At 48.5% G+C, this 26,274-nt stretch overlaps 3 protein-coding genes across 14 annotated transcripts in view; 2 read left to right on the top strand and 1 right to left on the bottom strand.

The window, feature by feature from the left end:
* Positions 1-6,475, top strand: part of cacna1db (calcium channel, voltage-dependent, L type, alpha 1D subunit, b) — a 71,941-nt gene extending 65,466 nt beyond the window's left edge. For all 10 annotated transcript variants that reach the window (XM_061766105.1, XM_061766090.1, XM_061766135.1 and 7 more), the window contains 9 exons: positions 21-137; positions 264-652; positions 1,216-1,242; positions 1,885-2,028; positions 2,896-3,056; positions 3,278-3,390; positions 3,469-3,603; positions 3,674-3,859; positions 4,371-6,475. In XM_061766105.1, coding sequence (XP_061622089.1) covers positions 21-137; positions 264-652; positions 1,216-1,242; positions 1,885-2,028; positions 2,896-3,056; positions 3,278-3,390; positions 3,469-3,603; positions 3,674-3,859; positions 4,371-4,640 — 1,542 coding nt within the window. In that variant the 3' untranslated portion in view covers positions 4,641-6,475. The remainder of the gene's footprint in view (positions 1-20; positions 138-263; positions 653-1,215; positions 1,243-1,884; positions 2,029-2,895; positions 3,057-3,277; positions 3,391-3,468; positions 3,604-3,673; positions 3,860-4,370) is intronic.
* Positions 6,476-6,620: 145 nt separating this feature from the next.
* On the bottom strand, positions 6,621-15,184 carry chdh (choline dehydrogenase). Of its 3 annotated transcripts, XM_061766216.1 has the most exons (10): positions 15,045-15,183; positions 13,477-13,853; positions 12,769-12,999; positions 12,261-12,427; positions 11,997-12,148; positions 11,330-11,459; positions 11,135-11,269; positions 10,621-10,763; positions 9,328-9,430; positions 6,621-9,245 (listed from the first exon to the last, which is right to left on the bottom strand). In XM_061766216.1, the coding sequence occupies exons 2-10, from the start codon at positions 13,830-13,832 to the stop codon at positions 8,827-8,829; spliced, it is 1,836 nt and encodes a 611-aa protein (XP_061622200.1). In that variant the 5' UTR covers positions 13,833-13,853; positions 15,045-15,183; the 3' UTR covers positions 6,621-8,826. The 3 variants fall into 3 exon arrangements, with proteins under 3 accessions (XP_061622200.1, XP_061622191.1, XP_061622181.1); XM_061766207.1 differs by having other exon boundaries at positions 11,135-11,459; positions 13,477-13,850; positions 15,045-15,184; XM_061766197.1 differs by having other exon boundaries at positions 11,135-11,459.
* Positions 14,456-24,302, top strand: LOC133474468 (uncharacterized). Its single transcript, XM_061766228.1, has 10 exons — positions 14,456-15,269; positions 15,350-15,374; positions 17,486-17,599; positions 17,945-18,048; positions 18,453-18,588; positions 19,792-19,824; positions 19,896-19,934; positions 20,080-20,166; positions 20,374-20,648; positions 23,845-24,302. The coding sequence occupies exons 1-10, from the start codon at positions 14,994-14,996 to the stop codon at positions 24,271-24,273; spliced, it is 1,518 nt and encodes a 505-aa protein (XP_061622212.1). The 5' UTR covers positions 14,456-14,993; the 3' UTR covers positions 24,274-24,302.
* Positions 24,303-26,274: the final 1,972 nt, after the last annotated feature.

Below are 26,274 nucleotides of genomic sequence, written 5' to 3'. Positions count from 1 at the left end.
TCCGTCCGGTGTCTTTCCAGGCCGGCCTGCGCATGCTGCACGACATCGGACCCGAGATCCGTCGCGCCATATCCTGTGACTTCCACGACGAGGGGATTGTCCATTTGACAGAGGAGGATGACGAGGAAATATACAGGGTATCCCACTTTTGTACTATGTACTGTGCATTTGGGTAGCAACAAAGTTTTCTACATCGTTTTAATTCATGAATAAAATATTGATCGCACTTGTTAACCGCTTCTTTTGCCGACGTCGCTGTGCAGCGCAACGGCGGCCTTTTCGGTAACCATGTCAACCACGTCAGTACGACGCCGCGAGGCCCCGCCCCCCCGACCACCGTCACTCAACGCCCTCTACAGATCATCCCCTTTTCCTGCGGCGCCTCAACAGAAGCTGCCCAAACGGGCCTGCGGGACAACGACAAAGGCGAGGAGATGGAAATGAACTCCTCGCCCGTCCGGTGTCATCGTCAAAACACCTCTCGTCCGTCGGACTACTCCTGCTTGAATTCCAATCACCAACAATCACCCGTACCCTCCAACGCCAACCTCAACAATGCCAACGTGCCCGTGGCGACAGACCGCCCGTCCGCCAGCAAAACGGGCTCACCGGTGTCCACCCGCAGGAAGCCTTGGAAGTCGCTCTCCATGAGGTCAGTTCCTTATTTTTTTTAAAATCCATAAACGTGTTGCGTTGGATCCTTTAGGTTTGACTTGAGAAAGTCTCTTCGTTTGTATGTCTGCATTCATCATGATAGGTAAAAAACGAGTAATTGTAAGGTGAAAAATAACCCAAGAAAGACCAAAATCCTCCAGCATATATTTGGGATATAGCGCTTGTCCTCAGTCAGGCCGGGGGTCAACGTGCAAGCTCCACAAAGGAATTCAAAAAGAGAAAAAAAAAGGGATAAGCTGCAGCTTGCGCGCGACCTGATTGAACACATGCGGACATGCTGAGCTCTCGCACAATGAGACTTTTTTTTGTTTTGTTTTCTTTTTTCCTGTCGTTAGAAGTTCAATTCTCGCCGCAATGTGAACAAACAACGAGAATTGACCATGACGATGAATCTCAGAATAATACAACAAAGCTTGATGTGTTGCAATGAGTTCACTGCTGTCCTTTTTGCTTCTTCTTTCTGTTTCGCCCTTTGACCCCTTTGACCCCTTTGACCCCTTTGTGCTGGGCCAACCTCTTGCGCTCCTCACTTTGGCGCAGGCGGCACCGCTATGAGGCCTACATTAGGTACGGTACACGCATGAAGTGATGACGTCAAAAGCAGCAGGTTGTACAAGGAGCCATTAATAAGCTTCCAAATTCAAACATTTGCATTTGCTAGCTGACACCAGCGCTTCATTCTTTAATCCGGCCCACCGACTATTTACATTATCAAGAGTCCTGAAACATTTGTTGCATATCATTTTGATCTTTTTTCTCCTAGAACTGTTTAATTAAAATGCATTTCTGATTATTTTTTCAGTTATGAAATGTTGTGTCAATTGATTCATATAAATTACAATATTTTACATATACATTTAACACTGTTATTTTGTGAAATAATTGGTTCATTATTTTTTTTTAATGAAATTACAAATAATCACATTTCAAATTCTATTATTTTCATCACTTTAATAAACTGTTGAAGATATTTTATGAACACATTTTAACTTTTCGTTCATCTGTCCCTTTTTCAAAATCAAATCTGGCCCCAGATTACAAAAGTTAGCCTTCGACAGTTCAAAACGATGAAAGTAAACGTGCGCCACCCAGCGATGGCTGCGAAAACACGCAGTTGTCGATGATCCACATTTGCTTCTTGGACTGATTGATAGCCAACTAATTGTCACACTTGGACTCTTTCACGTCGACCTGACGTCGGCTTGCCAGGTCGGAGGTTTGCGGGGGACGCCGCCCCGCCGTTCGGAGATCGGAGCCGGAGGAAGAGAACAGTGACGAGGAGCGAGGCTTAGGAGAATACGACAACAGTGGGGACGAGTCCCATGAAGATGACATCATGCTGACTCGGGACAGGTAGAGTCAGTCACGTGCGCCATCCGTACGTGCGTCCCAGCAGTCCGTCCGGGACTCGTAAAGCCTCTCCCAGCTCACTTCAGGCGAAAGGTAGTCTACATCCGGGACTGTTGCCAACCAGTCAGTCACAGGGCGCATATACAGACATCTAACCATTCGCAGTCACATTCACATAAGGTGTAGGTTTTCCCGATCCTTGTGAATGTCATTGAAATCCATGTGAAAGATATAGCATGGTTTAATGTGGAAATACCTGGCGGAACAGAATTGTCGTCTGCCAGTCGGCCGAGTGCGCACTGCTCCAGCTGACTCGTGCGAACACCTTGAAGGAGAGCGTCTTCTTTTATTTTGTATGAAATAAATCCAATAAAAGTTTTGGATGACTGACTGGAGGTCAATCAGCGTGCCCAACCTTCCTTTTGCTACGGACCAGCCGAGTCACTTGATCGCATTGCCATATTTTGACCACCGGCGTATAAGTAAATAAAAACAAATGATCGACCAACTAACTCAGCGTTGTGCCATTACTGTAACTGTAATAGCCCTACGCTTTTAATGCTAGCCCCCAGCACCGTGCTTGAAGCGAAATCACTCCATGTCGTTGTAGATGAAAAACTTACTACAGCCTCTGGAGTCAACGGGAAAATGCGTGGCCGACCGGATTTTCCAGGGAACGCCCGTGTGTTAGGGTTTCCCCACTCGGAATGTGGATCTGGCACGAAGGCCCATAGTCGCTAAGTGAGAACTCGACGCACGCTGCCTGCGCGGACGTCGACCGAGTGAACCGCTACACCGTCGGTAACTCTACAAACATCTTATGTCTACGCCGACTACTCACACAAATCATGTGTTTCTGTTTATGCGCAGGCTGTCAAATAAAGAGTGTCACAACGTGCAGCAGGGCGATTTGGACGCCGAAGCCCCCAGCATGGAACAACAGTCAGATTGTTTCTATGACGATGACCAGCAGCCCATATGTCGAGACAGCAGGCGGTCACCTCGGAGATGGCTTTTAGCATCACCGCAAGGTGACACACTGGCCTGACCTTCTTGAGGAGCTTACATTCCCAGTTCAACCTTCAAAAAGGACGCTTTTACAACAATAGTGACGCTTAGTTTTGGTATTCATTTCACAACGTTTACTATTCTGATTGGAGTTTGCACTCATATTTTGGCCCCGGTAATCAAGCTAAATGAGGTGCAGATGTTGACGTCTGTTCACAAAAGACGTCGTCGTGTGTCCGCGCAGCCCCAAACAGACCGACCTTCAGTTTCGAGTGTCTTCGCAGAAGTAGTCGTCAGGAGGAAGCTCCGCCCTCTCCTTCCTGCGCAGCTCTTCCACTGCAGCTGCTGCAGCAACAGGTACACATTTCCCCAAAGACATTTTTCATCTTATTATCTCCTTTTCTTTTCAACGTGTCCGTGTCCTTCTCCCATCAGGTCATGGCGGTGGCCGGCCTGGACGCCAGCAGACTTCAGCGCCTCTCTCCCACACGATCGGTCCTCTCCTGGGCCACGCCCCCCGCCTCCCCTCTGGCCTACGATTCGTCACCCTCCTACACGCCGCTCATACAGGTGTGCACAAAACACGCAAGGAACACTGGAGCTATTTTCTATTTATAATTGCGCGCGCGCTTGTCCTTAGGTGGACTGGAGGAGCTCAGGCAGCGTCGGCAACATCCCGGCCTCGGTAAAGCGGAGTTCGTGGTACACAGACGAACACGACAGCGCTCCCAGCCGCGGCCACTCTCCCTCGCGGTTGCGGCTTCCCGCTGAGAATTGCTCACATTTCCGGCAGACGAGAGGCAGCGCCAACAGTCTCGTGGAGGCTGTAAGTGTCTTCGGCCATCGCTTTAGCTAGCGCAGCGATGATGTCCAATTTCGCTTCATCGCTCCAAAAATGATTGACTTACCACAAATAACATCTTGGTTCGTCTCTCCATGCCAGTGACAGGCAGAACAATTAAATGTTTGTCTCGATTCAATTCAATCAAAACATTTCAACGATTATTTTATTTTTTTTGCAGATTAAGACATTACGACAGAAGACAAAGATAATGACATTAAAACAAACAATAGCAAGTTTTCGATAAGTTTCAGCATTTATATATATATATATATATTTTTTTTTTCATAATTCGGTCGAATAATTGGTTATTGGAATTTTGCTCTGCCAAACATGGGCATCGTCCTCATAAAAATCCATATCGGTCGGTCTCTACTTGATATAATAATACTTTCACGTGTTTCCGCGTTATTACGCAAATACATCATATCTCGAAACGTTCTAACGTCAAAAAGATATTGCGTTATTCGTCTGTCTATTTTTTACGTCGCCTCAGGCGTTGATCTCTGAGGGTCTGGGAAAGTACGCCAGGGACCCCAAGTTCGTGTCGGCCACCAAACACGAGATCGCGGACGCCTGCGAGATGACCGTCGACGAGATGGAGAGCGCCGCCGGTAATCTGCTGAACGGCGGCCTGGCCGACGGGGCCGCCGGCTCGGACCCCGCCGTGCGCAGCGTGCGGGACTACAGCGACGAGGAGACGTACGCGGCCGCGAAACGAGAGGAGGACCTCGCGGACGAGATGATGTGCATCACGTCGCTATAGCGACGGCCCGCATCAGGTTTTGTTGTTATTTCTCGATTCCGATTGACTTTGTGCCGCTCGCCCGCACTGAGAGGATCCTTGTACTCGCTCATACGGTAGACGACGTCCGAACGAAGTGCCTTGTGTTCTCTTTCTACAGGGACATGAACAGAACTCGAGAAGCCTGTCTGAAAAACAAATATTGAAAGCAGAACACTGATTTGATGTTGTATTTGATTGCTTTATTTCTCCACGGATGGTGGCGAGATCTTCTTGCTCTGCAAAGCCATTCCGAATCCTATGAATTCGCTTTGAAAACGGCATGGTGGTGACGGAACGGAGTGTGGATGTCGGATTCAACGTCACGGATTTGTGTTGTTTAGCTTACGGCTCAGCTTTCAACTGGATTCAGAAGGGGTTTTTTTTTCTTTTTTCTTTTTTTGCGCAATAACTATATATTTTTTATCTGTAATAGAGTGGAATCTCTGAGGTGATTTTTTTTCCCCCCCCCGAATGAAAATAATGGGAATACAAGTTTACTGCTTTCCAATGACTTTCAAAGTCGTCCTTGACCTTAATGACATGAAAAGTAGTAAATGTAATGGCTGCTTGCGCTTGAGACGTGAAGCTGCTCCACTGAACACAAAACACAGCTGACTTTTTTTTTTTTTTTTTTTTTTTTTTTTTTTTTTTTAATAGTACTGAGCAGCCAATGAGTTCCTGTTTTCTTGAAAAACATTTCTCCCGCTTTACCATGTGTGGTGGCGTCCCAAAAAAGAACTTGATCCTTTAGTTTCGCAGTTGGACCTGCGCAGTTTTGTGAAATGTTGCTTTGTTTCCGAACGACGCGCCTCTTTCACTTTGGAGGTTCCACTGTATTTTCTATGCTTCATTTCAGGGTGCAGGAGCAACTGGATTCCACGTCATGATTGCATTTTGGATATGATTTCATGTCAGTTACAAAAAAAAAAAAAGGACATATCAATATATCGTACATTGCACTCCGGGAATGCAAGTATAAAACTATCATTTAATCTGAATCAAGAAACGATAATGCTTTACTATTTTTTTTTTGTAAAACAGTAAATTTGCGGTTAACAATAATTATTTCTAATTGTAATTTGGCATTCAAAACATCGATTATTGATATGCAATTGTTGACGCGGACCTGTCGGAAAACGAATAACTGCTGCAAAATGTTTTGGGTGAGTGAGTTTAATATCAGCGTAATATGTTTCAACTGCGTCTTTTGAACGGGCTCCCTCCGGTCTCAGGGTTCCAAAATGGATTTGTCATGCAAAACATCTGCGTTTACCTCCAATTACACTACAGCGCCGATTGTGATTTGAAATGAAATGTTGCTGGAGACCCGACTGCAAAATAAAGAATAGAAAATGCAAACCGATGGATTAAGCTGTTCTGAAGGGAAGACAATCTGCCATTTCAAATCAGATCAAATGATTCTTTCAGGTGTTCAGGCAGCACAGAGCAGATTGTTTAAAATCGACCCAAAACAACTCACAATAAATAGAATAAAAAGACATCGTAAAAAAGGGTTACATGCAATGTGGTAGGCCGGATAAAAACAGAGCAGCAGATTGATTGCACCGGAAAGGTAACAAATCCAAATCCGATTGGGAACTCGATGCGCAATCGCAGCAGCCAGAAAGAAGGAATGCACTTATTATATATTGTATTTGGAGGGGAATATACATTTGTGTGCGTGCAGTCTTTATTTTTTTGATTGATTTCAATATGTTTTGTAATGTTACACTCCTTTATGAATGTTGATTAAATATTGTAAGCCAAGGTTTGCTTTCTACCTAACTGTTGTACAAAATAAAAACATAAGCGTCCGTCAGCTTTTAGATTTTCTACAAATGGCAAAGAAAATGTCTCTTTTGTACACTGCAAAATAAAATAAAAGTCAGGATCGGCTCGTCGTGTTCCAGTGTGGGGTCACAACAATTAGAAACCGTAAATAAAACAGCGACGCGGAAAAAAGCTGGAAGGCTTTTAATTGTTTTCCCTTTTACAATGAACACATTTAAGATGATTTCAACATTAAAAAGCGCATTTCATGTCGTAGCATTCAAGTTTTTGCAAAGCTTACTGAGACACTTCGGACTCGTTACATGTTAATTATCACAGTGCGTTCAATGTGCAACTGCTCAAATTTGCTTAATAACAATACCAATCGTTGTTTCCCCCTTCATTTAAGAAGCGCAATTTCATTATTCTTTATTTTTTTCCTCTCAAGACACTGTGGTAAACAAACCCGGGTGGCTTTTCTCCAGGCACTCCGGTTTCCTCCCACATCCCCAAAAACACGCGTGGTAGGTGGATTGAAGCCTCTAAATTGCCCGTAGGTGCGAAAGTGAGAGCCAATGCTTGTTTGTTTCTTTGTGTGCCCTGCGATTGGCTGGCGACCGGTTCAGGGTGTAGCCCGCCTCTCGCCCGAAGATGGCCGGGATAGGCTCGCGACCCGCGTGACGATAAAGCAGTATGGAAAATGGATGGGCGTGATAAAGAAATGTACATTGGTTCAATGACAAGCTCGTGAATTCAAAAAGTTCAACCTCACAAGTTGGTGACCAAGAGTTGTCACGGCAATGACAATGAGCAATTGTTATGATAGTTTTGTATTATTATATGCTAGCTGCTATTGTAGGGGGTCATTACGGCAATTTTGCCCGCTTTCAAGTGTTTAAAGTTTATGACTACTGACGCCACTACGATGCGGCCTTCTACTGCATGAACAATATCTTCCAATCATCTTCGCAGGTAGCAATTTCCACTTGCTTAAAGATCAATAAACATCCGTATGACGTAGGAAATGGTAAAACACGACATTTGCTCGAGTTTGTAAGACTTGCACAGTGGCTATTTGATATTCGGTCATTGTAGTATTGCAAAATGAGCCCCTCGTTTAGTCATGAGGCATGTGGCCTTTTTTGGGATGCGGAAACCGAATTCTACGTAACAAGAAGTGGCCATGGCAACACTCCCCCGAAACAAAACAAAAAAGCAAAAAGCATTTTGCCATGCCAGTAAACCAAGCGCTGCTTCTTCTTCTTCTTCTTCTTCTTCTTCTGTGTACGGGAAAAGATTAAGGTTACGCAATCAAAGCTGGAAGATTCCAGTGTCACGGTTGAAACAGATGCGAGTGGAAACCAAACCCGCACGAAGGCTTCTGCCTTCTCAAGGGTCTGCCATATGGGTTTTTTGAACAGTTCTCTGCTCTGTGTCAATTTGGGGCCGACGTCCCGCGACGGTACAAGTGAGCGCAAAGTCACGTACTGAGGAAGGAAGACGACTGCTCACTTGTGATCTTTTCAGATAAAACAAAGCGCATTGCCGTGACCTCAATTTAGGAATCGAAGATGAAAAGAAACAACAGATGAAGATCGCCGGCCGATGAACTGATCAAGCGTTTGAAACATGGCTCGTTAGCAAACATATTGTTTTTCATTGGCCGGCGCCATTTAACGAACGTCAAACACACCTGAGATTGGAGACGTTTCTATCAATTTGCATTTGTGTTCCTTTGGGTCAAGGGTGAATCAGCGCCTATCACAGCTGACTGGTTGCAAATTGCAAACACACCAATGCAAAATTGAGAATCTTCAATAATCCCAACATGGATGTTTTGGAATGCGGGAGGAAGCAAGTGTCTATCGATGAAACCCACCCACCCAAGCAAGAGAAGAACATGCATACACGTAACGTGAAAACCAGCACACATTTCTCTTTTTTACCCCTCCAGAAAAAACTGTGCTCAGTAGATGTAGCACAGATGTATACGGAGTCATTTGGATGAAGTCGACCTGTATTTAAATGAGCCAGACAAAGTTAGAATCGGTTATATATATATATATAGTCATTAGCGCATCGCTAACACTATTCCTTTGTTTCTTTGAATCAATCCGTTATTTTACACGCGTGTTTTTCTATATTTGAGTGCATTAGCTTAAGCAAACCATGTTGTTGTGCACACCTGAAGTTTGTCCCTTCAATGACGCTGTCGCTCTCCTCCCAAGTGTCATCGGTCGCGACCAGCTGTCGTTTGTCACGTACAGTAAATGCAGATGTGCAATTGCTTCCTGTGTGAAGGCTTTCCTAACTGAGGCCTGTGATTAACTCGCGATTGGGATATGCGCATGTATCTTCTGTGTAGTAACATGATGGGAAAGTAAATGTCGTGGCTTTATCTTTGAGTGTCCAGCGTCGGCGGCCGATACACCGGAACCTGCGGGTCAACCAGCGGCGGGCGACCTCTGATGAGGTCGGCGGCCTTCTCCGCTATCATGACGGTCGGTGCGTTGAGGTTGCCGCTAACGATGCTCGGCATGATGGACGCGTCGACCACGCGGAGGCCCTCGACGCCGAGCACGCGCGTCCGGGAGTCCACGACCGCCGTCGGGTCGGAGGTCGCGCCCATCTTGCACGTGCACGACGGATGATACGCACTGTCGGCCTTGCGGCGCACGAAGGCATCGATGTCGGCGTCGGACTGGATCCGAGGACCGGGCTGGACTTCGGCGCCCCGGAACGGGTCGAAGGCCTTCTGGGCAAAAATCTCCCGGGAGAGTTTGACACATTCTCTGAACTCCAAAACATCGACATCTGAGCGGAGACGACGGCGAAGATGGGAGTCAGACACGGCGCTCGCTCGCTGTGCCCGCGTGATGGGAACATACGCACGAACCTGTGGCGAGATAGTTGGGCTGCAGGATCGGGTGGTCCCGGGGGTCGGGGCTCTTCAGCTTCATCCAGCCGACACTAGTGCTTCTCATTGGTCCCACGTGAACCTAGGGTTACATCACGTCATGGTTGTCGATCTGCCCTGACGGTGCTCCGTTAAATGAGCTGTGAAAAAACACAAAACAAACCCCCCCACCCCCCCCCCCCCCCAAAAAAAAAAAAATCCCCTCTTGCATCTTTCATACGATTTTTAAGAAACCGCCACGCCTGAGGAAAAACAACCAAAGACGGAAAGTGACTGACAACCTTTTAAAAAAAATACTTATTCGATTGTACAATCCCATAAGAGGAAACGTAAAACCGATTACATTTAGTGTTATAGTACTACTCCATTACGAATAAGTCATTCTACCAACGTAGCAGCCGTGGCTAAAGTCCGCGCGTTTACTTTAGTGAGCGGCGCGGCTTTGTGTTGCTACATTCAAACCTTGCTGGCAGTTTTCAAACTTTTTTTTTGTTACTTTCAACCAAAATGTTGATATTTTCTTTAGCCAGTCCTTTTGGAGTCTTCAATGAACCTTACGTGTAAGTTTTTGCGGGACGTGGGAGGACGACGGCGTACACGGAGAAAAGCCGTTTGAACCTCGGAACGCGGAACTGCACTGAAGGAGAAAATGCCTATAAAATATCCATGGCAAATGTTCAAATTCAATATCCGGTATCCGAAATGTCGAATGAAACTGAAAGGGTTCTTCTTTGGCTCGTGCCACTGGAAACTATTTTGTTCAATAGTGTTAACAAAGTCATCACAAAAGCGAGTACACCCCCAACATTGGTCAATTTTTACTTCAATCTTTTCACAGGAATTCTTCTTCTTATGATTTGTTTGCTGCAATGCAAAGGTGTCCGTCCACAGCTCGTGTAACAATGTCAATTTCCAGCCCTCTCGACGTCAATCAACGCACGCACAGCACGTTTCATGTCTGAAACGCTCCCGAACGGAAATGTCCAAATAGCGTGGAAATAGCTTTTCTGTCATATCTTTTATTGAGTTGGTAGCCGTCCAGTTGCGCGATGATGATAAGATGCGATCGGGCCGCTTCTCTGGAAGTTTCGGCCGTTGTTTCCCGTGAACATTCCCCCCCCCTATCTGAACGACACGTGAGTTTGATCACGCTCTTTCGGCGCGGGCGTGCGTAATCCGACCAATCGTCCGCCCACGCTTCCCTTTACAAGAACAGAATTGCCCTCCCCCCCCCCCCCCCCTCAAACTAAAATGTATCCAGGTCACACTCACCTGATAAGCTTCTATCTTTGAAGCGACCCGCCCGTGGTCGATGACCTGCGAGGGCAGGAAGTGAAACTGGATGTCTGGATGCGGCACACGCGGCCGACTGCGGACGAAGCCGCCGCTCTCCAGGTGCGCCGTCGCTCCGTAACCTCGGCGACCAATGGCAATGAGAGAGGGAGGGAGGGAGGGAGAACAAGGAGAGGCGTCAGCGGCAGGTTTTCAACGTTTTCCCGCAGGCGAGGTCGTAGGACACAAGCCGCCGTGTGACCGCGGCAGATGAAAAATGGATTGAATGAAAAAAGTCAGGAAAAGCTTTGCACATGAAGTGGCGAAAAATGACATCCGTTGCTTATTTTGCTTGAAAAGAATCAAAAGTCAAATGCGAAAAGTGTCCCTGTAAATTGTCACGGGACCGCATTGCCCGCCTCCACTCGATCCTTCCATTCGACACTTGGACAAATCATTCGAGCGCCGTACGAATCATGCAATGGTGTGATCGTTGCGCAGGTGAGAGGGTTACCGGTGAAGAGCGAGAGCCACTCCAGGCCTATCTGGACCATGCGGAAAGCTTTCTGGGCTTTGTACAGCGTGATGGGCTGAGTGCACTTCTGCTGGACGTACAACTCCAAATGATCCTGCAGGTTGGCGCCCACGCCTGAGAACGCATCGGCGTCAACGACGTCTCCTGTCGACCGAGGAATGTTGCCAAACGCACCCGGTAGGTGTTGGACCACGGGGATGCCGTGCGGCCTGAGCTCGTCGGCGTTCCCCACGCCGGACAGCATCAGAAGTTGCGGGGAGTTGATGGCGCCGCCGCTCAGGATCACCTCTTTATCCGCAAACGCCTGCAGAGCCACAACGGCGGAATTGCCGTCATCTGGCAATTGCCAACAATGATTGCCGACATCTGGGAAATTGTCACACTTTTCACTTTTTGCTTCCGGCCTTGTTCGAAAACCAATTCAATTCACAATTCGAGACCTAATTACAAACGTGGGGAAAAACATTTGAACGTCAGCCGCCAAACGAATGGCCATCTCGAGAACTATGGCGTTGCGTTGGGGTGCATTGTGTTTGCACTGATTTCACCGTTGAAATGTTTCCGCAGCTTGAACGGCGTCCGCCTGCGATTGGACGCCATTTTGAGAGAACATCTCACGGTTGCCGATGCCTGTCAGAGCGCAAAAGCAAAAGCAAGGAATTGTCTGCCGACCTCTACACACACACATATATAGAGCGAGAGAGAGTTTTTTTGTCTTTTTGAGTTTCTTCCATTTTGGAATTAGGCTGAAGCAAGAGTTTTTTTTTTGCAAAAAGTGAAGTGTAGTGAAAACTTTCCTGATGCCCTGTCGCGAGTCAATGGAACTCGGTCTCCCTCTGACCCGTTTCGTCTCTCCGTTCTGCACATATTCCACGCCCGCAGCTCGGCGGCCATCGAACAGGATCTTGGTGGTCAGGCAGCGCACCTCGGTCTTCAGGTTGGGTCGATCCAGGACCGGTCTCAGGTAGGCGCTGGCTGTGCTCCACCTCTTCCCTTCAAATGATTGAGCCGATCAAGTGTAATGTTCAAAAGCAAGAATTGCTGTGGTGATTTTGCCCGAACGGAGCGAGAGTCTCGTTGGGCTCGTTCCCCCCGGCCCCCCCACCTTTAAAAATGGTCATGTCCATCCAGCCCAAGCCTTCTTGTTGGTATCCGTTCATGTCGTCAGTGAACGGGTATCCCGCCTGCTGCCCGGCCTCGATAAAAGCCCGGTGAAGAGGATGGTCGGTCTTCCCCCGGGACACGTGCAGCGGGCCGCTGCCGCCGCGGTACCTGCGGGGACCACACCCGAATGGTTCAAGGACCCAAGTTGAGCCCCCCTTTGGGCTGCTGCGATGACATTTGAGCAAGCAAGCAAAGGAAGAATTACGGACTGGAACGCTTGCGCAACTGCTTCACTGGGTTTTCTGTCCAATTTTGTAGGAGAGCAACTTTCAACTTTCAACTTCTGGTCTGAAGAGCGATTGGAAATGTTTGTTTGAAACACAAACTTTCAACTGTATTTTGCGCACTGCTGTAAGTACGTTGCACTTTTTGCAAATAGAACCTGTTTAGGCGATCAGTGGAACAGGGGGAGCAAAAGATCATTTATTTGGAAAAGCCGGCAGATGTACCTGTCGGCGCCCAGTTCGTGGCACTGCGCCTTCCGGAAGTAAGGCAGGCAGCCGTCGTAATCCCAGCCCTCCGCGCCTTCCCTCTGCCAGCGGTCGTAGTCTTCGGCGTGCCCGCGCACGTACACCATGGCGTTGAGCGAGGACGAGCCGCCCCAGACGCGCCCCCTCGGCCAGTACATGACCCGCTGGTCCATGTGGGCCTGAGGCAAAGTGTGGTAGTGCCAGTTATACCTGCGGGGCAAAAAGAATGCTTCCCTAGTTTCCATGGTAACCCTTGTTATATATTTTGCCACTTGTACGACAATTGACTATGCTCAATTTTCTTAACATTTTTGGGAACAGCTTCTATCCAAATTGTGAGAAATCTTTCTGAAAACGTCTGCGACCGAAACGCTCTGAGATCCGATATTTCCCAAGCGCAGCGAGGCTGCCGTTTTCAAGTGAATCGTCTTCTTTCACCCATTTCCATTTCCTTGTGTCGGAGTCATAAGCTGTCAAGGGTACCAAAAAACAACCCGTGAGCACCACTTTCGGACAGCCTTGTGTGAGGGGATACCAAAGGTCACGATGCGGACCTTTGCCCGATCCGTTTGCGGGTTACACTACGTGGTGTTGCGATAACGACACGGAAAACACGAGGCGGTTCGAAATTCACGACCGCACCGTGGCGAACGGACTCGGATTGTACGCGGTGACCGACGGCCGTACTTGTTGTCGCAAAGGTTGTAGGTCAGCGCAGCCGGCATGTGGATCTTCCACGACAACCGTACGCTGCCGAGCCACAAGTCTTTCGGCCCGGCTTCCAGCAACAAGAGCGATTCCCGGGCGTCCTCCGTCAGGCGGTTGGCGAGAACGCAGCCTGCCGAGCCCGCCCCGACGACGACGTAACTGTACGATTTGGGACGGGCTGAAGAAGTTGACGCCGGAGTCCCGTGAGAGTCTGCGGTGCCGACGCGTCCGTAACGGCGGGAAAACCGACGATCGGGCAAAGGGGTGAAGACGCTCCCGCCGGGCGCCGAACATCTCGCGCTCCCGACTGAGCGGGACAGGGTCCGAGACAACATCCTGCTTCTTGCGGCGGTCTGCTGTGAGGGGAAACAAATCAGAGACGTGATTCTCAAAGTGCGGCGATAACCAGGCTCCCTCTAGTGGTACGTGATAGAATCGCTCAATGAAATGTTGGAACTTTGCATCATGCTTCCACTTTTTTTCCAATCCGGTGCACTACGTTTGTTAAGTACAGTACGGTTGTATTTCAGTACAATGCATTTGCAATCGACCTTTACAACACTTGTTTTGTGTATACACTTGGGTCACATTTTTTCTTTTGTTTAGCTTGAATTATCTTTTTTTTTTTTTTTACATGATTCCCATATTTAAGCACGGCGTTACGGTTGAACATTGCATTATTCCCCCCCACAGTATTTCAATTGTGGCCCTTTGGAGATGAGTGTCGTGTACTTTGTGCGCAAAGGCCACGTTGCCCCGCTTGAAACTCGGATGCGGTTCGATCTGGTCCGCCGGTGTTGTCATTTGTTCGAAGGGAAGATGTTGTTCCATTTTCAGCGTGACCTTCTTCTTCCGTCACTCATTGATTTGATAGGTCATAAATGTTTAACTAACCCCAACCCTTCTCTTGTTTGAATCCAAGCAGGACTTTATAAAGTCCTTTGCCGTTGCAATCCTTAAAACAACAGCTACAACAACCCATCTGAAGCTTTTTACTGATGAGCGAGCGATATTCTTAAGTGCATATGAAGGGTGACGTATGTGGGTCAGATCATATCAAATGTCATGGGAACCAGTTGACAATATCAAATTCAATTGCGCCTGCGGCCTCAGATGGCAAGCGAGTCTATTTATGAACACAAATGTTCGTTTCAGCAAAGGAAAAGGAGAAAAGTTGCACTCGTCTTTTTCTTTTCTTTTCTTCTCTTTTTTCTAACTTTCCATAGAATCCAATTTCGCAACGTTTTGCTTATCAGCGTGCGGCTCCACTCGTGTGCTTCTTGTTGGCGGACCCGCAGCACACTTGAAAATAAATCAAACATCATCTGCATTGGAAACTCTGAAATGATGCTTTCAATGCTCCGCGATAGCGCGCAAGTTTTTGACAGCCGAAAGCTCCCCATGCAGCAGAAATCAAACAAGAACAACAACAACAACAAGAACAACAACAAGCATGCGAGGTTGCGCTCCAACGCGGCCGCAGACGGCAAACATAAATGCGAGCAGTTGCAGAAATTCAAAAATGCAAACAAAAAAAGCCACTTTACCGTTTGAAAGGCGAGCGGAGCACACGCGAGCTGCTCGAGTGGGCGGAGCCTAAAACCATATCAGCAGCGAAGGCCTTTTTGATCTTTCAACTTTCTTTTTTTGGAAATCTCCGTAGAGCCAACACGGCGAGAACGCCTCACTTGTGTCTACACGCTACAGCCATGGGGAAGCTCCAACTTTTGGTCTGCATTTATCTTTCGGCTCTGGTGACGTCACAAGCCATTGTAAGTTACCTTGCTTTGTGGATGGACTGACTCCATCGAAGTGAAATAATAAGTCTTATTATTGTGTTGTGTCCTTACAGAACGTAAAGTGCCGGGAAAATGATGGTATGTATGTTTTCTTTTTTGTGTGTGTATGTATATAGAGGGCGGAGGTGGCAAAAGTACTCACACAGCACAGTAGAAGTATACTGTATAATACTTCATACTAAAAAAAAAAAAAAAAAAACCAGCAGAAATAAAATAACTGTTCCAACTCCTGTACACTTTGAAAATACTTCGACACAAAGGTCAAAAGTAGAACAGATTCAATCTGCCAGGCAGAACTTTGTGCATGTGTAAGCCTCGGTCGCTTTGATTTCCACTCTGCCCCACTGTATTGTGGGGTTCCGCAGGGTTCCATTTTAGGGCCCCTTCAGTTTTCTTTGCATTTGCTGCCCCTGGCTTCCATCCCTTTTCGTTATTATGCGGATGATAGTCAGGTTTATGTCCCACAAAAGAAAAAGGATGCATTCTCCTTAATGCCACTTGGATTGTGTCTTGAGGACATTCAAGCCTGAATTGCATTGAACATTTTGTATTTTAATCAAAAGAAAACAAAAGTGATGGTGTTTGGTTCCAGTGGCCCTTGTAAATCCTGCCCCCCCCCCCCCCCCCACTCCAGCTCGGAGGTACCGAGGACTAAGTGGAGGCTCTGAGTTGTGGTGATGTACGTATGTTAGATCACTTAACAACTGAAACAAAAGCTTATCAACAGTCGTCTGTTTGCATGGTCAGTTGTTGCTAGGCATCGTTCGTGGATCTCAGTCATAGCTGGCCAGTAGGTCAATTATTACAAATGGTGATACGATAGCAGTCACACCCACTGGCCTGTTTGCATTGCAAGGCTCTGACCACAGTGGTTGTCTTCCAAATTGCAAAAGACAAAATCCTAAATGCAGAGTTGCCGTTTTGAAATCACTGCTCTGTATGGAATGCAAAATATGGATTGGAAATATCAGTAGAACTGCATCGCTTGAAGATGAGTGGAATAGAAGCCTAATTCATGCGCAGTACGTGTTGATTCGATTGCAGTCATAGGAGTCGATTTCTAAAAGCCGATGGTAACCGAATACTTTTGCACAGTTTTGAGGAGGCCATGCTTTTACGGGCATAATAAAACTGTAACCCGTTGCCGCTTTTTTCGTCGGTTATCTGATCGTGAAGTGGGAACGATCGCTGTCACCTTCTTGTCTCCTCGTTTGTCGACTATTGCAATTCTCTCTTCCAAGAAACTCCAATTGCGGTCGCTTTTGTCTCCATCCCATAAGACGCGTGTGATCTTTGATTATTTTAGGATTCAGTCCAACATTTGAAGAGACACAGCTCAAGCTCCTCCCTCCGCTGACTTGGCGGATTCTTTTTGTTGCTGTAACGCTATTGTCCTGTCGGGTGCCGCTTAGCGAATGTGCCTCTCTTGAAATGGAAAATGAAGTGCGAGGCGATGGAGCCTTGCCGTTTGTTGCCCCCAAAGTGTGCTCATGCGTTCCTCATGAGCAAAGTAGACATTTTTCAAAAAGCACTTCCAAACGAATTTGATCAAGACGGTAAGACGAGATTGCTTTGACTTGTGACTTGTTTTCTTGTATTAACAGTGAAATGCTGCGCGCTTGTATTTTCCAATATGTACCTAGGAATATTCTTTAACTATGTCAGTCCACTCGATGTAATAAAGCGCTTTATAAATCAAATGTACTAAATGGACTTACTTCTTGTGTATGCTGTAATCATTCTAGAGGTGACGCTGATCCTTTTCACATGACATGTTGACCCTAACCCATATTATGCGTTCTCCTGTCCAATCCACTTTATTGATAGAGCACAATTCAAACAAACACAAGGTTCCCAAGTTGCTGTACGAGGCAATAAAAACACAGCACAAATACAATCAAATGAGAGAAAAGGAAGTCGCTAAACTCCACAGGAAATAAAGTGCACTGCCCGCATTCTGGAAACATTCTTCCTTGACTGTAAATCACAATTTGATTTCCAATTTCATAATGGTCTGGTTCTGACAAAGTCTGGCAGATGATTATTATGATTATTATTATGATTATGTATTATATCGTGTATGTTATGATTCAAGTATTCAAGGAATGCATTTGTCATAGCAACAGACATTGACACATGTCCAGTAATATTACGGAATGGCCAAAACAAGAAATGGTCTCTTTCTCTAGATTTCCCCCCGAGAAGTAATTGGAGTCCTTCGCTGCTGGCAGACCTGAAGCTTGATCTTGTTAAAGTGGCGGGAAAAGACATGATGAACGTAAGCTGGGCCATCAACGTTGACGGTAAGTTTGGATTTCAAACTTTTCCCGATTCCGATGATATTTGCTGTCACTCGGGAACTCGGGACCGTTTTCCAACTGAAGATAAACAAGCTTCAATCTGCAAGAACTCACAATTCATCTGTGCTGTTTTATTTGATTTCTCTTTGTTCGAAATGTTTATTAGCTGTTTTTTTCTTTCTTCTCGAAATGCTTTCCATCATGGAAAGCACATTCAGTTACCTTGTGTATGAAATGCACGATATAAATATGTTTGCTTTGCTTTAAACTACGTGAAGTTGAGTAGACTCTCCTCCCGTGTTTGCCTTATAATCTTATGCATCTCTGTCATTTTTCCTGTCTTTGTAGCGAGCGTTAAATATCTGATTGGCACACGCATCTGTGGGGCAGCCATCCACCTCTGCGAGTACATTCCGCCTTTGGCTGAGTCCAACCTCACTGGGATACGTCAGGTATTACAGCACGAATCACAAATTGTGGAACGTGAACGCTGCGACAAAATGCGAAAGACACAAGTCCGTTGAGCGCTATTATGCTGGTTTATACATCACAACAATCTGATGGTCTGCAAATCGTCCCGTAAGGTAACGATGCTACGTTATTGCTTTTGAATTCCAGATCATTTGGAAAAACAGAACTAAATGAAAACCTTTTCTTCTCTTTTTTTTTTGCCAATTAAAATAAGAATACGAGTCAAATCGTATTTTTGAACGCTCAACCGGATGACTGCAAATGCTTGTCTCAGCGTCCACAGACCCGCCAGTCGCACTACGCACTTTGCGGCGTTAAGCGCCGATTGTGTGTCAAAGAGATGTGAGAAAGTGAGAACATTTTGTTTTGTGTCTGTCCCTTCTAGTTATGGTTTCATTACTTAGTGAAGGAAAGCTACGGAACCTTGATCCTTGTGAGCAACCTTCCTTTGCCGCCGCTCGGGAGCGACCTTTCGTACAAGTTCAGGAAAATCGTCAAAACATCGACTCGGCCCACACAGAGCAAGTACACTTTGATTGAAATGCGTGTGTGTTTGTCCAAACATCGTGTGGCAAGAGACCATTTGTGTTATCGCAATCAATTATTTGAAAGACATGAAATCACACAAGAGCGGGAAATATTTGTTTTGGTAACAGACAGTTCACTGCAGGTGCAACATCGCAGCTTGTTATGAGACAACCAACAAGCCGAACTTCAGCCATATACCGGACAAAAATGTCTCTTACAAAAGTGGAAATAAATGATGGATTTTCAGCTATATGTTAGCTAGGACATTAGCCTCCGGTTGACCAAAAATGACATTTAGACGGGACTCGACCGTTTGCATTGTGATGTCGGGGGAACGCTGCCATTGTGACCTAAACTGTGAAAAGAGAAAATACATGACTTCATGCACATTTTAACACCCCTTTACAAAATGTGGTAGAAATGAATTGTGTATTGTTTGGCGCGCTCCCAAAACAAACGGAAAAAAATGTTCGGGCCGACTAAATAAAGGCCAAAGTCAAAGCGCGGCATCCGCATGGTGCAATAAAGCGTTTCAGTTTAATGGGTTGAGTGCTGGCAGGACCTTTCATTCGTGCAGCTGTGCCAACATATGCAATCAATAAACTTGCCTGCTAAAATGTATTTTAAAAAAATTCAAAGGCAGAGTAATGCCACTTGCATTCATTTCAATGGGGAAATAGGCTTTGAGATAGGAGCGTTTCGAGTTCCGACCACGGTACGAATTCGACTTGCCGTCTCAAATGGTGAATGATGCATTGTACTATCGTGAAAGCTATAAGTTACGGATAAAGTGCGCACGACGTCGCAGATGAAATGGAAAAGTGCTTTCAGTCGCAAATGAACACGCTTCGCTCATTGAAATGTCTTTAATTAAAAATGTCTTTTTTTCTCCTCATGAAAAAAACGGTTGATACATTTATTGTCAAGAGTAAAATGAAAAAAATGGTGAAAAGAACATATTTCAAAAAACTCATTATAAATCATTCATTTTAATATGTACAATTTTGAGGGGTCGGGGGGGGGGGGGGGTTATAATACACAGAACATAGATACATATATCATGTATGAAGGTATAATTGAAACTGAATTTCCCATTGACATTGTAATAGTGTCCATTTCAAAGTTGAAATGTGGTCCTTGCCCCCCTTTTTCAGAAACGCAGCATCGGTGATTGGTTATGTCGTTTTTCTTCGCAGGTCTCGCAGCGAAGCCGACTGATTTTCCAACAGGTCAGGAACGTGTGTCACGATAACAATACTAACGACGGCCGTTAACAAATGTGAACTATATTTCGTTCCAGCTAAGATCACTGATATCACGACAGCGAATCCCCTTACAGGTATGACACTAAATAGCTGAATATAAAAGAGCCTATGGAGATGTTCAGTACCTTCAATTTGTCCATTTCTTATTCTCTTTTTGGAAATGCATATTATGTCTGAAGGACTCAAATGAATTTGTGTCGCATTTGTGTACTGGCGCAGATCCTAAAGACGCCTTCAGCCGCTTATTGGTGAAGGTTTATTTAGGACTGGCTGCTGCGATGATCTTAACTTCCGGATACATTATCTGTAAGTCGAACACCTCAAACATATACTTAATAGGAACGTTTTCGGATATTCACACAACCACCCCCGAGATTACACATTTTCCCGAAAAACATTCACAGACAATATTATCAATATTATGTGTCCTCGAGTTCCCAAAACGTACATGTTGGGCTATGAAAGGATACAGAACCGCATAACCCACATCTTGAATGTTTACGTTTGATACAGATAAAAGGTGTGGGACAAACTCGTCCTCATCAGCGGGGTTTAAAAGCTTAGCGACCTCAGCCGAGGTTCCCGTCCGTGTCCTCTTGGTGTACCCCCCTGAGAACGGAGCCTTCCAGAAGGCCGCGATGGCCTTGGCAGAATTCCTGCAGAGCCACGCGGGATGCAGTGTTGCCATCGACGTGTGGCAGCAGAACAGAATTGCGCACGTCGGTCCGATGCGCTGGCTGGCCGAACAAGTCGAAGCTGCGCGGCGCGTCCTCGTCGTCTGCCCGCCGGTAAGATGGCAAATTGATGTTTCGGGGGAATACAGTGCAGCAATGCATGACATATCGCGCTCCATCCGCTACGCATAGCGAAGGTCCATCCTCCATCCATCCTTCTTCTACCGCTTATCCGAGGTCGGGTCGCTTTAGCAGGGACGCCCAGACTTCCCTCTCCCCAGCCACTTCATCCAGCTCTTCCACGGGGATCTCGAGGCGTTTCCGGGCCAGCCGAAGGACGTCGTCTCTCCAGCGTGTCCTGGGTCGTCCCCGGGGTCTCCTCCCGGTGGGACGTGCCCGGAACAGCTCACCGGGGAGGCGTCCGGGAGGCATCCGAATCAGATGCCCCGGCCACCTCATCTGGCTCCTCTCCTCTCTACGTGAAGGAGCAACGGCTCTACTCGGAGATCCTCCCGGATGGCCGAGCTTCTCGCCCGTTCTCTCAGGGAGACACCTTGCGGAGGAAACTCATTTCGGCCGCTTGTATCCGGGATCTTGTTCTTTGGGTCACGACCCACAGCTCTTGACCATAGGTGAGGGGAGGAACGTAGATTGATCGGTAAATCGAGAGCTCCGCCTCTCGGCTTAGCTCCTTCTTTACCACAACGGATCGATACAAAGTCCGCATCACTGCAGACGCCGCACCGATCCGCCTGTCGATCTCCCGTTCCATTCTTCCCTCACTCGTGATCAAGACCCCAAGATACTTGAACTCCTCCACTTGGGTGCTGATTCTCATCCCAGCCGCTTCACACTCGGCTGCGAACTGCTCCAATGAGAGTTGGAGGTCACGGCTTGATGAAGCCAACAGAACCACATCATCTGCAAAAAGCAGAGATGCAATACTGAGGCCACCAAACCGGACCCCCTCTACGCCTCGGCTGTGCATTGAAATTCTGTCCATAAAAGAACAGAATCGGTGACAAAGGGCAACCTTGGTGGAGTCCAACCCTCACCGGAAACGAGTCCGACTTACTGCCAGATATCCGGACCAAACTCTGACTCCGGTCGTACAGGGACCGAACAGCCCGTATTAGGGGGTTGGAGTTGGAACACACCCTCCGGTCCCCCTTCTTAAAAATGGGGACCACCACCCCAGTCTGCCAATCCAGAGGCACTGTCCCCAATGTCCACGCGATGTTGCAGAGGCGTGTCAACCTGAACAGCCCTACAACATCCAGAGCCTTGAGGAACTCCGGGCGAATCTCATCCACCCCTGGCGCCTTGCCACCGAGGAGCTTTTTAACCACCTCGGTGACCTCAACCCCAGAGATAGATGAGCCCGCCTCAGAGAACCCAGACTCTGCTACCTCATGGAAGGCGTGTCGGTGGAATTGAGGAGGTCTTCGAAGTATTCTCCCCACCGGCTCACAACGTCCCGAGTCGAGGTCAGCAGCGCCCCATCCCCACTATACACAGTGTTGATGGTGCACTGCTTCCCCCTCCTGAGACGTTGGATGGTGGACCAGAATTTCCTCGAAGCCGTCCGGAAGTCTTTCTCCATGGCCTCACCGAACTCCTCCCATGCCCGAGTTTTTGCTTCAGCGACCACCAAAGCTGCATTCCGCTTGGTCAGCCGGTATCCATCAGCTGCCTCAGGAGTCCCACAGGCCAAAAAGGCCCGATAGGACTCCTTCTTCAGCTTGACGGCATCCCTCACCGTTGGTGTCCACCAACGGGTTCGGGGATTGCCGCCACGACAGGCACCACCTTACGGCCACAGCTGCGGTCGGCCGCCTCAGCAATGGAGGCGCGGAACATGGTCCACTCGGACGCGATGTCCCACGCCACCCCCGAAACATGAGCAAAGTTCTGTCGGAGGTGGGAGTTGAAACTCCTTCTGACAGGGGATTCCGCCAGTCGTTCCCAGCAGACCCTCACAATACGTTTGGGCCTGCCACGTCGGACCGGCATCTTCCCCCACAGTCGGAGCCAACTCACCACCAGGTGGTGATCAGTTGACAGCTCCGCCCCTCTCTTTACCCGAGTGTCCAAGACATGCGGCCGCAAGTCCGATGACATGACCACAAAGTCGATCATCGAACTGCGACCTAGGGTGCCCTGGTGCCAAGTGCACGTGTGGACACCCTTATGCTTGAACATGGTGTTCGTTATGGACAATCGGTGACGAGCACAGAAGTCCAATAACAGAACACCGCTCGGGTTCTGATCGGGGGGGGGCCGTTCCTCCCAATCACGCCCTTCCAGGTCTCACGGTCATTGCCCACGTGAGCATTGAAGTCCGCCAGCAGAACGATGGAGTCCCCAGCGGGAGCGCTCTCCAGCACCCCCTCCAAGGACTCCAAAAAGGGTGGGTTCTCTGAACTGGTGTTTGGTGCATAACCCCAACGTACAGGCGCTGAGCCGGGGAGCAATAAGTATACCCACACCTGCTCGGCGCCTCTCACCGTGGGCAACTCAAGAGTGGAAGAGAGTCCAACCCCTCTCGAGAAGACTGATACCATAGCCCAAGCTGTGCGTGGAGGCGAGTCCGACTATATCTAGTCGGAACTTCTCGATATCACACACCAGCTCGGGCTCCTTCCCTGCCAGAGAGGTAACATTCCACGTCCCTAGAGCCAGCTTCTGTAGCCGGGGAACGGATCGCCAAGGTCCCCGCCTTCGGCCACCGCCCAGCTCGCACTGCACCCGACCCCTACGGCCCCTCCCACAGGTGGTGAGCCCATAGGAAGGGGGACCCACGTTAGCCTTTCGGGCTGTGCCCGGCCGGGCCCCATGGGTGCAGGCCCGGCCACCAGGCGCTCTCCTTCGAGCCCCAACTCCAGGCCTGGCTCCAGAGGGGGGCCCCGGTGACCCACATCCGGGCAAGGGAAACCTGAGTCCATAATTTGTCTTCTTCATCAGGGGTCTTTTAGCCGTGCTTTGTGTGGTCCCTCACCTAGGACCTGTTTGCCATGGGTGACCCTGCCAGGGGCATAAAGCCCCAGACAACTTAGCTCCTAGGATCCTTGGGACACACAAACCCCTCCACCACGATAAGGTGACGGCTCAGGGAGGGGCATAGTGAAGGTCATTATTGTTATTTATTTCTCCTTTGGACAAAATGGAGGTGAGAAGTGTATCACGCATTATGCATTTATTGAGAAAAGATGTCAACTGCAGTGGAGGCCACGACTTGAGGAAATATTTCATTCTCTCACTTATTCTCTCAATAATGAAAAAAAACTGACATAATTTATTTCCATTACAGTCCTGTCACCCTCCTCCCATCACCGTCTCCGCCTCCACGGGGGGGACCTCCATACCAGCTGCAGCTCACGACCTTTACCCTCTGATCCTCAACATGGTGGCGAGTCACGCTAAGAGTGCTCGCGAGCTTGCTAAGTTCTGGGTGTTGCAGCTTGGCGAGCAGCAAGATAAAAGGTCCAATAACCTGGCTCCAGAACTGAGGGCCTGCGAGCTGTTTTGTTTGATGAAAGATCTCAGAAAACTGTGCCAGACACTTCACACTCACGAACAAAATGCTAAAACGAGGTCAACTCCTGTCTTCGGAGCGGGAATAATCGACGATAGAACGAGCGTGTTGAAGTTAAGAGACTCTGTGGAGAAACTAAGTGGATGTTGTTTACTGATTTCCAGAGAAGCTGCAGCGGTCAATTCTGTCGTCATCTCTGTTTGAACATTTTCAATAAAATGTATGGACTAACATTAAGAATACACACACACACACACACACATATATATGCATATATATTCTGAATGAGTGTTTTTATTTTGTACGATTGCCTCCAATATGTGTCTATGATTACCAGTCGTAAACATAAAAAATGACATATTACATGCACCATGGGGCCCGGCCGGGCACAGCCTGAAAGGCTAACGTGGGTCCCCCTTCCCATGGGCTCACCACCTGTGGGAGGGGCCATAGGGGTCGGGTGCAGTGCGAGCTGGGCGGTGGCCGAAGGCGGGGACCTTGGCGATCCGATCCCCGGCTACAGAAGCTGGCTCTAGGGACGTGGAATGTCACCTCTCTGGCAGGGAAGGAGCCCGAGCTGGCGTGTGAGGTCGAGAAGTTCCGACTAGATATAGTCGGACTCACCTCCACGCACAGCTTGGGCTCTGGTACCAGTCCTCTCGAGAGGAGTTCGACTCTCTTCCACTCTGGAGTTGTTCACGGTGAGAGGCGCCGAGCAGGTGTGGGTTTACTTATTGCTCCCCGGCTCAGCGCCTGTACGTTGGGGTTCACCCCGGTGGACGAGAGGGTAACCTCCCTCCGCCTTTGGGTGGGGGAACGGGTCCTGACTGTTGTTTGTGCCTATGCGCCAAACAGCAGTTCAGAGTACCCACCCTTTTTGGGTTCCTCAAGGCTCTGGATGTTGTAGGGCTGTCCTGGTTGACACGCCTCTGCAATATCGCGTGGACATCGGGGACAGTGCCTCTGGATTGGCAGACCAGGGTGGTGGTCCCCCTTTTTAAGAAGGGGGACCGGAGGATGTGTTCCAACTACAGGGGGATCACACTCCTCAGCCTCCCTGGTGGTGCTGGAGAGAAGGGTCCGTCGGGATGTTGAATCCCAGATTCAGGAGGAGCAGTGTGGTTTTCGTCCTGGCCGTGGAACAGTCGACCAGCTCTACACCCTTGGCAGGGTCCTCGAGGGTGCATGGGAGTTCGCCCAACCAGTCTCCATGTGTTTTGTGGACTTGGAGAAGGCGTTCGACCCTGTCCCTCGGGGGGTCCTGTGTGGGGTGCTTCGGGAGTATGGGGTACCGAACCTCCTGTTACGGGCTGTTCGCTCCCTGTACGACCGGAGTCAGAGTTTGGTCCGGCTATCCGGCAGTAAGTCGGACTCGTTTCCGGTGAGGGTTGGAGTCCGCCAAGGCTGCCCTTTGTCACCGATTCTGTTCAGAACTTTTAAGGACAGAATTTCTAAGCGCAGCCGAGGCGTAGAGGGGGTCCGGTTTGGTGGCCTCAGTATTGCATCTCTGCTTTTTGCAGATGATTCGGTTCTGTTGGCTTCATCAAGCCGTGACCTCCAACTCTCATTGGATCAGTTTGCAGCCGAGTGTGAAGCGGCTGGGATGAGAATCAGCACCTCCAAATCTGAGACCGTGGTCCTCAGTCGGAAAAGGGTGGCGTGCCCTCTCCGGGTCGGGAATGAGATCCCGCCCCAAGTGGAGGAGTTCAAGTATCTTGGGGTCTTGTTCACGAGTGAGGGAAGAATGGAAAGGGAGATCGACAGGCGGATCGGTGCGGCGTCTGCAGTGATGCGGACTTTGTATTGATCCGTTGTGGTAAAGAAGGAGCTAAGGCGAAAGGCGAAACTCTCGATTTACCGGTGGATCTACGTTCCTACCCTCACCTATGGTCACGAGCTGTGGGTCGTGGTCGAAAGAACGAGATCCCGGATACAAGCGGCCGAAATGAGTTTCTTCCGCAGGGTGTCTCCCTTAGAGAACGGGCGAGAAGCTCGGTCATCCGGGAGGATCTCAGAGTAGAGCCGCTGCTCCTCCACATCGAGAGGAGCCAGATGGCCGGGGCATCTGATTCGGATGCCTCCCGGACGCCTCCCCGGTGAGCTGTTCCGGGCACGTCCCGCCGGGAGGAGACCCCGGGGACGACCCAGGACACGCCGGAGAGACGACGTCCTTCGGCTGGCCCGGGAACGCCTCGGGATCCCCCC

Source organism: Phyllopteryx taeniolatus, chromosome 1 (assembly GCF_024500385.1).
Source record: "Phyllopteryx taeniolatus isolate TA_2022b chromosome 1, UOR_Ptae_1.2, whole genome shotgun sequence".
In the NCBI taxonomy this organism is placed as follows: domain Eukaryota; kingdom Metazoa; phylum Chordata; class Actinopteri; order Syngnathiformes; family Syngnathidae; genus Phyllopteryx; species Phyllopteryx taeniolatus.
This window is presented reverse-complemented; position numbering and strand designations above follow the sequence as displayed.